The following is an 11,452-nucleotide window of genomic DNA, read 5'->3' as shown; positions in this document are numbered from 1 at the left end:
CATAATACCTCAATTACCTCGACTAACCGGCGCCCCCGCATATTTACTCTGTACCAGTACCCCCTGTATATAGCCTCGCTATTGTTATTTTATTGCTGCTCTTTAATTATTTGTTACTTTTATTTTTTATTTTTGTAGGTATTTTTCTTAAAACTGCATTCTTGGTTAAGGTATTGTAAGTAAGCATTTCACTGTAAGGTCTACACCTGTATTCCGCGCATGTGACAAATAACATTTGATTTGGTCTGGTTGCTGTGTCAGTCCGGTAACCACGACAACGGACGTTGCGACAGTCGCAGATAGTTTTGTTTATGTCTGTGCGTCAAGGAAACTAAAAGTCGCAGCGACGGTCTCCAGACATTTCACCGGAGTATAAATGAAATTTCATTTTGACCAGCGACATTTGTCGCATTCTAATCGTCTACACACATTCATGTCGTTAGACCAAGTATAAACTGGCCTTGACAAACTCTGGCTCTGAAGCATACTAGTGTCCAAAGTATATGCCAGTGTTTCCCTTTTTACATTATTAAAAAAAAGCTTTTTGCTTGGTAACCAATTTCAGTTGAGTATTTGTGCGTGTTGTATAATTAGTCTAACAGCACATAAACCGGTGAATATCACATCATGTGAATTAATAAACTACAATTTAGAATTTAAAAAAATCATACAGGCGTTATTTCTAATGTCCCTTCACTGGTCCTTTTCGGGGTCTTCGACGTGGCTTCAATAAGCAAAGATGGCGGCTAAGTAGAAAGTTTTGCTGGATTGTTACTTACTTTTGGCATTTTAAGTTGATGGTTTCGCTAAATATTTAATAGCTAACAAGTATCTCGTGTCGCTAAATTCCTAGGATATCAATCTTAAAATGGCTGGATGGTCAGGGTTTTCGGAAGAGGAGCTACGAAAGTTGCAGCAAAAAGGTAACTTAAACTTGACTTCAAGCTATCATAACGTCAGCTCTTGATAATCATGACTTAGTTATATTACATTACACAAGGTTGTGTTTGTAAATTCAATCTGGAGTACCAGAGTGCGCACTGGGCGTTCGTAAATTCAAAGCGTTTTGCTCTCGGAGCGTACACTGGACGCATTGGCGGATGAGTAACGTTAGCGTTCTAACCTCACAACGAACAGCAGTCAAGCACCCTAGCTAACGTTGGCTAGTTTGCTAGGTACTTCCAGACACAACTGAGAGAACACCTCACTGACCATTTTGCTCGCTCTAGCAGAGCTGGTTAGGTTGTTTTCATGTTATCCATAGCGTAGGTGACTGTAACTGCTGTTGGCAACAATGTAATTACGTTTTTTTTGCCGACGTTTACTGACACCGACCATATTCGACGGGTGTCGAGCGTTTGTAAATTCATCAGTTATTCTGTGCTCTGGCACACTCAGACGAGAGTGCTCTGAAATTGTAGTAGATAGTCAGAACGAGTTTACGAACGCACCCTAAGAGTCATTGGACAAAGGCATCTTCTGTAGGGGGAGGTTTTGTTACGATCACCGACACTCGGTCTGAACATTAACATGCATCGCTTTCGGTACAGTTTGGGAAGCATAAGGACCTTTGTGGTCCCTATATCAGATATAAGTAATCATTTAAAAAAAAATTGAATTGATACACACCTTTATGGCAGTGTGGGAACACTAAACCTATCTCCATTTTACACTACTTGTTTACAGAAGACAGTGACCACCTGTGCTAATTAGCTATCTAGCATGCTCCAAACACCTGTGTGTAACTGAAGAAGGCCGACATAAACGTGTTGTGACTGAAAAATACTGTTGGCTGCAACTGTGATGAAACCGGTTAAAACAGTGTATAGTAAAGTGTATAACGTTATTTTGATGTGGCATGGAAGTAAAGGGTTTTGTGTTTCTAGAACGTTATCGCAATTGAAAATCGATTCACGTTTAGATGGAGTATTTGGTTGGCTCTGGCAGCCAAAACAATCTTCGTCTGAAAATCACATAAGATCCTTGGACCTTAAGGAGTAATGGTAGGCTGCTTAAGAGTACATATTGGGCTTACATAAGGTTAGCTCACAAACTCTAGGTGACATTCTGTCTTCTCCCTACAGTTCTCTGCCATTAGCTACGCCCACAACTGCCTCATGTGAACTACAATCCCAACGCTGTGTTTTAGAAACGTCAATAATCATCGCTTGTGATACGGCTTCCAAAAAATATGACCCTTTCATCAGCGAGAAAGAATCCTTCAAATAAAAAAACATACACTTACTGTTGCAGTTTTGCATAGATCCTTACAGCTATGGGTGCCTCCATGCAATGAACCTACACTTCTGCTCACTTCTCAAATGATGCTTACACACAGGTGTTCGGAGCACACAAGATAGCTAATTAGCACAGGTGGTCACCTCTTGTCATCCGTCTTGTCATCCGTCTTGTCATCCGTCTGTTTTCCGTAACCACGCACTGTAACATGGAGGTATGGCCGTGTGGGAACACTAACCCTATCAAGATGTGTATCAACTTAATATTTCCAGCTGATATGAAAGATAAGGTACTAATGTTTCCAAAACCTTAGCACAATGACACGTGTGTATGTTTAGATTGACCGTCGGGGATGCTTAACAAAACTACCCATACAGAAGACACCTTCGTCCAATGACTTATGTGTAATGTAATGAAACTGAGATTCATGATCAAGGGCTAGTATAAAGTTAGCTGCTTAGCCAAGAGTCGGCTGTCCACATATATCCATTCATTAGTTAATTCAGTAGCTAGTTACGTCTGTAAAGTGTATCGATATCCAGTATCCCTGTATCTCTGTTGTTTTACCTCATTCATCAGACCAGGCGGTGCCTGCGGCTTTAGGTCGTGGACGGAAACCAGCTCCTACTAACCGGAGTCGGCAGCAGTTGCAGCGAGAGAGAGCCCTCCAGTTAGCCACTCAGCAAAAGAGTGGACCCGGCTCGTCTGCACTACCACCCGAGCAGCAGCTAACCAAGCCTTCGCCGCAGCCCACTAAGGCCCTGCCGCAGGCTGTCATTCAGCCCGTCGTCACCCCCACAAAGCCGGTGGAGGAACCCAGCCAAAAAGAGACCCTTGCCGTAAACCATGCTCCTGCACCAGCAGAGGACACACCGCCTATTGCCAGGGAGTTGGAAAAACAAGAGGTGAAATTGTTAGTAAGTCTTTGTTATCATAAATGAGTTATAGATCAATGTCTTATGATGTACAGTTGCCTGTACATTCATTTAGTTTGGCATGCCAGTAATGTTGTTGACACTGACAGGGTCCACAAACCAAGAAGAGTGCAGTGATTTTATTTGAAGAATACTTATCTTAGGCTAATTAGGCCTGTCCTTTATTGTCTTAGATCATCCTCATGTCTGTTGATTGCCTTTCTCTGTATTGGGTGTTAATGCTCCTTGTTGTAGTCGGGAGAAGACTCGCATAGAGCTGCTTCAGCAAGACCAAAAGATGATGAAAGAGAGGAATAAGCGCAAGAAAGCCCTCCTGACCAAGACCATCGCTGAGAAGTAAGGACAGATGCCGTAGTTCACATTATCACTACCAGCTATTCTGATACACTTTGTTTCCTTTGGACACTTGCTGTGGTTACACTTGCACAAATTCACCCGAATGCCTGTTTTTCTGTGTACACAGATCCAAACAGACCCAGGCAGAGTCAGTGAAGCTGAAGAGGATCCAGAAAGAGTTGCAGACTCTGGACAATATGGTGTCCAACGACATCTGCATTCTGAGAGGTGTGATAGAGCAGGCCAGCTGGGACTATAACACTGCAAGGTAACACACGATTTGGAGAACATGCTGAATCCTTGCCACGGAGATGGGATTCTTTTCAATCAGGGGAGGTCATCCATTTACTAATACCCATTATTCTTGTTGTATCACCAATAAAAAATCAACCACAGCAGTCTGTAGCTGTACTGTTATGGCAGTGAACATTTCCTTCTTTCAAACCCTGGAAACACTGCTCCCTACAGGTTATTCAGCGTACTCCTTCAATACATCCCAATACATTGATAAAACAATGTCCCCTCAGATATGAAAAAAGGATGGTGATATGTACATCCTAAACTTGAGAATAACGATGCTGGGCTGAAAAAATAATACTATTTAAGGAGATAAAGGAATGAGTGGCCTGCACAAGGAATGTTGCTGCTCCACCGTGACTTTTTTTCTGAACCCAAATCAACAACGTTTCGATTTCACAGAAGTCTTTGTCAGGTGAGGTATGCCATGTATTCCTTCCTTTGCTATAAAACAAATTCCTAATAAATCCATCTGCCTGTCTCCTTTTCTGTTCAGGAAGCGCTATGAGAAGGCGGAGTCTGAGTATGTGACGGCCAAGCTGGACCTCCACAAGAAGACAGAGATAAAGGAGCAGCTGACGGAGCACCTGTGTGCCATCATCCAGCAGAACGAGCTCCGCAAGGCCCACAAGCTGGAGGAGCTGCTGCAGCAACTACACCTCCAGGCCACGGAGGAGGAACAGGAAGAGGAGAGGAAGGAGGAGGAGAGGAAGCGGGAGGAGGAGGAGAGGAAGCGGGAGGAGGAGGAGAGGAAGCAGAAGAGTGTCATGGAGAACCAGGGAGAGGCAAATGTCCCGTCTCCCCCAGATACAGGGTCCACACCAGGGGTAGAGACTGAGACACAGGCAGGCAGTGCCATGCTCCAGCAGGACTACCCTGCAGTGACGGGGAGCGATCAGGACTGTAAAACGGCCAACATCCCCCTAGCGGGGCAGAGCGAGGTTGAGGCCCCGGCTTCCTGAGATGAGGGGTAGTCCATGAGAAGTCAGCCCTTACTTTCACTGTTCAAAGTAACAGACTCTTACTGACCCAGAATGTCAGTCCTGCCTGTTACTACGTAGCCTCAGTATACTAATACTGTATGTCCAATACATCCATTAGGGGATATTTCCTCTCTTTGTGTAACAATCCTGTGTACTGTGTGTGTATAAACATTCTACCGTTGGGGGAAATTCATTTTGATTTGTACTGTCTGAGAACTGGCTCACTGAGTCTTCATTGTGCAGCGAACAACATTTGTATTTTGTTACTGTTTGTCGGGTGGTTTGTCTGTATGCTCTTAATGTGGCGGTGTCTAAAATGCTTCAAGCACTTATTTTGCACAACATTTACATCCGAAGTGAATACTCTGTGTCATGCCTAGCCAAGCATATGTAGAACTGAAAGCATAGCCGTCTTTTAAAATTGGCCTGCTTTGTCTTTATGGTGAAGCTGAAAGGAGGTGGTTAACATTAAACCCCTGAATGTTCCTCTGTACAGATCCAGGCTACAGATGAATAGAAGATACTTGTGTTCACTAAAGCAGCGCTGCCAGATCTATTCTCTCTGTATGTTGTAGATCAACATATTATCTGTCGGGTTTTGCTATCGAAGGGCTGGTATTTCCTAAAACCAAACTCTGTCTGTCTCAGGCATATTAAAGACTTGCAGATCTCCAGCAGGCTTCCTAAGGAATGGTAAGGGGATATCTCATAATGTATGTATGCTCTGAGAGGAAACTGCTCCATGGCATGTTGCTGCTTTACTGTTATGGCTTTAGAACAGCTTGTTTTCAGTGGCACTCTATGGAACAAATGTGTCTCCAGCAATATAACATTTATCTGATATGAGTGTGCTGCAGCTAGTTGTTTTGTGTGTAAAAACAAGCTTTATGCCCCTGGTTGTGTGCCAGAGAGTACCAAGTGGTTTGTTTTTAAAATATTATCCTTACAATGAATGTTATGGGAATTTGTTTAAATCCAACATCTGTTGTTTTGTATTGCAATGGGCTTATTAAAAGTGGGTGGATATTTAAACATTCTATTTTACACTATGTGGTTAGTATTTGGGTGTTCATTTTTTAAATGTTTTCTATATATATTCTGAACATGAATGCAACTGCACAAAACCTGTTCATTGGAACACTTCTATGCTGTTCATGTCATCTTGGTTGGTTAAATTAGTATGAATGAAGTATTATAATTAAATGAATACGAAACTTGTATCTCTTTATGATTTTGCTTTGTTTTTGTCATTTTCATTCAACAAAATTCGTATTTTGAATGACTGTTTCAATCTGTCTTTCTAGGTGCTGTAAGGTAAACGGATTCCTTATTGGAGCCGGAGTGGAATTTAGTGAGAATAGTTTCGAACTCCCATCGCTTTTTCAAGTCATTTTAAAGTGCAGTAAGCGTTCTGTAAACCGCTCTGAGATTTTACAGCGCTTTGGTCACATCTGGCCGTCTGAAAGGGAGACCATAAACCCAGCTCTTTTAATTAGTTAGCGAGTYGTGAGTGACCACTGAATGTCCCCGCCACCTCACAGGTCAACGCTTTAATGCGTTTAATATCCTGCCTGAAATGATGATATTTTACTAATTTGTTTAATAACAATGTGTTATTTATTGATGGATGTTTACCGGTATTTGCGTGTAAGCCATTGCTTATGGCCTAATAGTGCATCTATGCCTCAGAAAATAGTATAGCGACTGTTCTATGGGATAAATCATTCTGAAAAAGTATAGAGCTGACTTGTACTAATTTAACTATAGAGACCGGCATAATTCAGTAGGGTATGTGACCAACTATTATGGAATCTAAAGGCTATAAGGTAGAAGTATACAAAAACACGAATTGGAATTGACTATTAGCCATTGGGTTTGGTGAAGCGGTAAAGCCCAACAACTTGAGAAAGCAGTAGACTTCTAGAGCACTGTGTGATTTATGTGGCGCTAGCGTCCCTCGACAGGTCGAGAAGGGCCGTGTAACCCGAGAACCAACCACAGAGAAGCTGTGAGATCAACTTTTACTGAAAATCTCCGCCATCTGGCCCGTCGGCGTTATTGAATTTTGACCTTGACACTGGAGTATGGAAAATGAATTCTATTTGCATAAATCATGAATAATTAAGGCTTAGGCCCAATAGCCCAAATGTTTTAATTAATGAATATGCTATATTATATAATTAATTCCTGGTGCGCTTTTATTTTTAACATATATAGGAAAAAGTACACTTTAAATTTCAAATTAGGCCTATCAAGAAAAAGTACACTGACATTAAACAACTGATAGGCTATTTGTTAATTATTTATGAGTTAAAGTTCATGGTCGAGAGTTCAATTATAACTGCACTGCATAGTTTGCTTATGGCGGTAAAATATGATGTTTGTGTAAAGGCTCTAATAGGCCAAGGTGTAGCCTTATATTTGGGCTTCTTCGATCACGTTATTTATCAAGGTATTTCTAAATGATAGGTCTATTTGTTAACCTCAGCCATATCGAAATCGGTAATACAGCTGTAGATATATGGAACTGTGTGAAACATATGCCTACCCTGAATTAGAATTTGAGAGAGAGAGAAATACAGTTTTTGCTATACATTTTCATGTTGATAATGTGGGCTTAATAACCCGTGGAATCAGTGTAATAAGTATTTAGGCCAGGCCAGGCCTAGTCTGCTCATGTTATCATATATGATATGGAATCAGACATATTCATTTTCTCTTTTAAAGTGTATGACATACAATTATTCATTTAGAAACCGCTAGGCATATATATAGCTTATTGAACGAAAGTTAATTAGATTTTATATTGTATATTATTTAATTTAGCCTACTTTAAATTTTCGTTGATTATTAAAAAAAATGTAGGCCTGTGTTTGAATAATTATGTAAATACGCATCGAAATTGTTGAAAATTGTTCTGAGAAACACTGAAGGTTACTAGGCCTGCATGTGCATTGCCATTGACTTTAAGGATAATTGCAGTTTGGTCAACCAACCAGCGATTATTCAATTCCCCAAATGAAAACACACACTTTGTACGTTTTTCTGTTGTTGCTGATTTCGTGGTGTATTAGCTGAAATATTGCCTTGCCCTTGGCTGAAGAACTTGTACTCATCTTAGTCGGCAGCATGCGTCTCTGTCGGCCGGGCTGACTGGCTGGCTGCAGTGCTGTCCAGTGACCCTTAGTGCCTATTGGGTTAGCGCGTTGGCCCATGTCCACCTTTATTTCTCTAATTGGGAGTAAAATAGCCTCCTAGTTGACTCTCCATATCCTGGACGCGAAACCATGTGTTGCCCCCCCCCATCCCTCGACCCCCTCTCCATCACTGATTGCTGCGACGAGGGAATTCTCATCTTGAGACCTGTTGAACTGCAAATCCCTCGCGCAGGCACCGAGTTCGGATTACAACATTCGAATCCACAATTGGCAGATGTTTTCAATAACAATATAATCAACATTGGCCATTTCTAATCGACATCATCTAAATAATTTGAACGCACAGAAGCTGTTTAATTTTCACTGGTTCGTGGTATAACAGTAGATAATTTACTGTAAGTGTTTCCACTTGGATATAGTATTGATAACCGTATTGCCGATACGTCACTGTGTGTTCAGTTTTTATTTATTTATTTTTATTTCACCTTTATTTAACCAGGTAGGCAAGTTGAGAACAAGTTCTCATTTACAATTGCGACCTGGGCAAGATAAAGCAAAGCAGTTCGACACATACAACAACACAGAGTTACACATGGAGTAAAACAAACATACAGTCAATAATACAGTAGAAAAATAAGTCTATATACAATGTGATCAAGTGAGGTGAGATAAGGTAGGTGAAGGCTAAAAAAAAGGCCATGGTGGCAAAGTAAATACAATATAGCAAGTAAAACACTGGAATGGTTGATTTGCAGTGGAAGAATGTGCAAATTTCAGTTTCAGTCCCCCTCTTTGCCATTTGGGCCATGCGACTCTGGAGGGACATGGGACACTGTCTCTCTCTCTCTCTCTAGTCTCTACCTCTATTGTTCCAACATTGAAAACTCTCTCACGCTAATTCCAAACTGCCTGTGTTGTGTTCCGACATAAAAACCAATCTGCTCCCGATTAAACAACACGCCGAGTTTACAAAGCCATGCGCGTGTGAAATTAATTCACCCGCGCTGATTCTGATTATAAAGCCAACGGCTGCTGTTGCCTTCTTCTGTAGGCAACGGTTTCATGCGTCCCAAAGCATTGAACTATATTTTAGAGCATATACTTCAAGTCAATGCTCCATAAACCTAAAATCTAAAACCCAATAGGCCTTGTTAAAGTAGGCCGACATTATTGCCCATTATTTCAAACCTTTCGGTTATTATTTATACTGTATTATGTTTCTGTACTCATGTTATTGTCTGAAAAAACAGGTATTCCCCAAAAATGCATTTTGTGTAGATTATTTCAACCTATAATTGTAGTTTTTCTGTGAAATGTCTGCTCAGCACCCATTTTGTAGCCTATCTTTACTGACTGTTACACAGCTTTCACAAATGATGTATCAAAATGATGTATGCCTAGTACCTTACGTTTCTCTTATGCCTGTAGCCACTCTTTGAATATCCAAAGAGAATTCCTTAACTGCACATAATATGCACGAAACAATGATTGAACTGTTATGAAGATGGACAAAATTAAGTGTAAAGTGTGTGATCAAATTATCTTATTGAAATTTAGACATCGGTTTACAGCAAGGCAATAACGGTATTTCACTGTAACTGCGCACGTTCCTCCCTTTTTCCATTTACGTTAAATTCGTTGTTTCTTCCCCATTGTTGGTAATATGTCGGTGCATTTGAGCTTATTACGTTTTACAAGGATACAAAATGATGTGAAAAAAATTCCTAGAAGTTAAACATAATGGAGATATGGCAACTCAAACTTTATTTGTGCTTTTTTATATCCATAAACATATTAACGGTGAATTAGTATGAATTTTTTTGTCAGACTAATCATTGCCTTTGGCTGAAATGACAATCAAGGGTCAATGGTCCACGTGTGTAAAGACGCAACTATATCGCATGGGCATAATTTGATTCCTTGGATAGATGGGTAACGATGTTTATGCTTTTTAATTACATATTAATTACAAAAGTGCTGTTTACATTTTGACCTTTATCGAGCAAAACATGTTTGCTTGAACCTTGCAAATGTGCAGAGATTMGGGCTTTTATAGGCATTTAGGCGGCAATAGCTGATGTTAAAAAACATTTCACATATATTCTCCTCTCCTGAAACTTCCCTTTGCTACCTTGAATACGATATGTGTACATACATGTGTCACGTTTAATAAGGTATACATATCAGAATGCAGGCTATAAGGATTTCAAATGAGAAATAATCATAGGAATATATGTATTTTTCCAGAATAGACCTATAGTTCCAAAGGTCAGGCCAGACTTCGGATGGCACATTTCATACAGAGTCACATTGACCTTTCTTTTTGTTCAGACAAACACGAAGAAATGGGTTTTGTCGTAACTTTTGTCGTTTAACATTATTCAAGCGGGAGTGAAAAGAGTAGACTAGATGGAGCTTTGAGGTTTAGGCGGAGACTGTTGAGGAGGCTTTTTACACTGGCACTGGAATGAACATGTAGGCAGGAGAAAAAAAAATCTGGAGGGAAAACTAATGATGAAAAACACTACTCTATCCCCGCGCCTTCATTAAATACATGGAAAGAACGAGAAAAGAACATCTGGATTCAATCCGCATCCCTTTGATGGCATCAAGTGTTCTTTTCCCAGATCAGGGGCTGGAATCTACGGGATGTCTATGGCAGTATGGAGCCTATAGTGGGTCTATACTCCTGCCATCTAAACACGTCACTCCCTCCATCCCTCCATTCCTCCATCATTCCTCCATCCCACCCGAGCCCCCCTGTCAAGACCCCCAGTCAAAGCGCACACAAAATGAGACCCCAATTCCAACAATTCTGAAAATAATTTTGCACTTAACCCAAAGTATTACAAATGTATGTTTGTCAGACAACGGCTTGTGCAGCCTATTAGAATGTCTGGGGTTTGGCTTTGGTTATAGCCTATTGTGTGCCAGGGTGAATCATAGCTAAACTATGCCAATAACGGCATCATTACAGTTGATTAATTTCAGAATGTATTGGTTGCCATTGTTTTTATTTGGGATTATTTTGACCTAGCTATTGTAGCCAGGAGTCCATGTAATAGCTCCATAGGCCGGAAGAACTATAAACGCGTGAACATTCTAAAATGAATGTTTCGACATTCAAACAAAATGTATGAGCTGGAAAGGAGAGGTTCTTTACTTGTGTTCAGGACGATTTATTGTCAATGTCTCCTCGTAAAACTGTTATCAGAACAGCAATTATGCAGTATACTTTAAATACCCACATATCTGATGAAAATGTGTCCRATGGCAACATGTTCATCAGATATGTGGTTATTCAAAGTATACTGCATAATTGCTGTTCTGATAACAGTTTTACGAGGAGACATTGACAATAAATCGTCCTGAACAGTAATAGTGATTGGGTTGGTCTGGGGCCGATATACCCCGACAGTTAAAATCTCTTTACTGGCGCTATCATCACATGGGGTGATAATTATCCCTCCCCTCCAGAGCTCCTGGGGCTCTTCGCGCCGCAGGG

At 40.7% G+C, this 11,452-nt stretch overlaps 1 protein-coding gene across 4 annotated transcripts; it reads left to right on the top strand.

Annotated features, from left to right (window-relative positions):
* Positions 1-719: 719 nt before the first annotated feature.
* On the top strand, positions 720-6,007 carry gorab (golgin, rab6-interacting). 4 transcript variants are annotated; one of them, XM_024004487.2, is made up of 5 exons: positions 720-923; positions 2,818-3,151; positions 3,408-3,509; positions 3,637-3,777; positions 4,303-6,007. In XM_024004487.2, exons 1-5 carry the CDS (start codon positions 869-871, stop codon positions 4,766-4,768), a joined length of 1,098 nt encoding a protein of 365 aa, XP_023860255.1. In that variant the 5' UTR covers positions 720-868; the 3' UTR covers positions 4,769-6,007. The 4 variants fall into 4 exon arrangements, with proteins under 4 accessions (XP_023860255.1, XP_070303782.1, XP_023860256.1 ...); XM_070447681.1 differs by lacking the exon at positions 4,303-6,007 and having other exon boundaries at positions 3,637-3,781; XM_024004488.2 differs by lacking the exon at positions 720-923 and having other exon boundaries at positions 3,002-3,143.
* Positions 6,008-11,452: the final 5,445 nt, after the last annotated feature.

This window comes from Salvelinus sp. IW2-2015, linkage group LG16 (genome assembly GCF_002910315.2).
Source record: "Salvelinus sp. IW2-2015 linkage group LG16, ASM291031v2, whole genome shotgun sequence".
Lineage (NCBI taxonomy): Eukaryota > Metazoa > Chordata > Actinopteri > Salmoniformes > Salmonidae > Salvelinus > Salvelinus sp. IW2-2015.
This window is presented reverse-complemented; position numbering and strand designations above follow the sequence as displayed.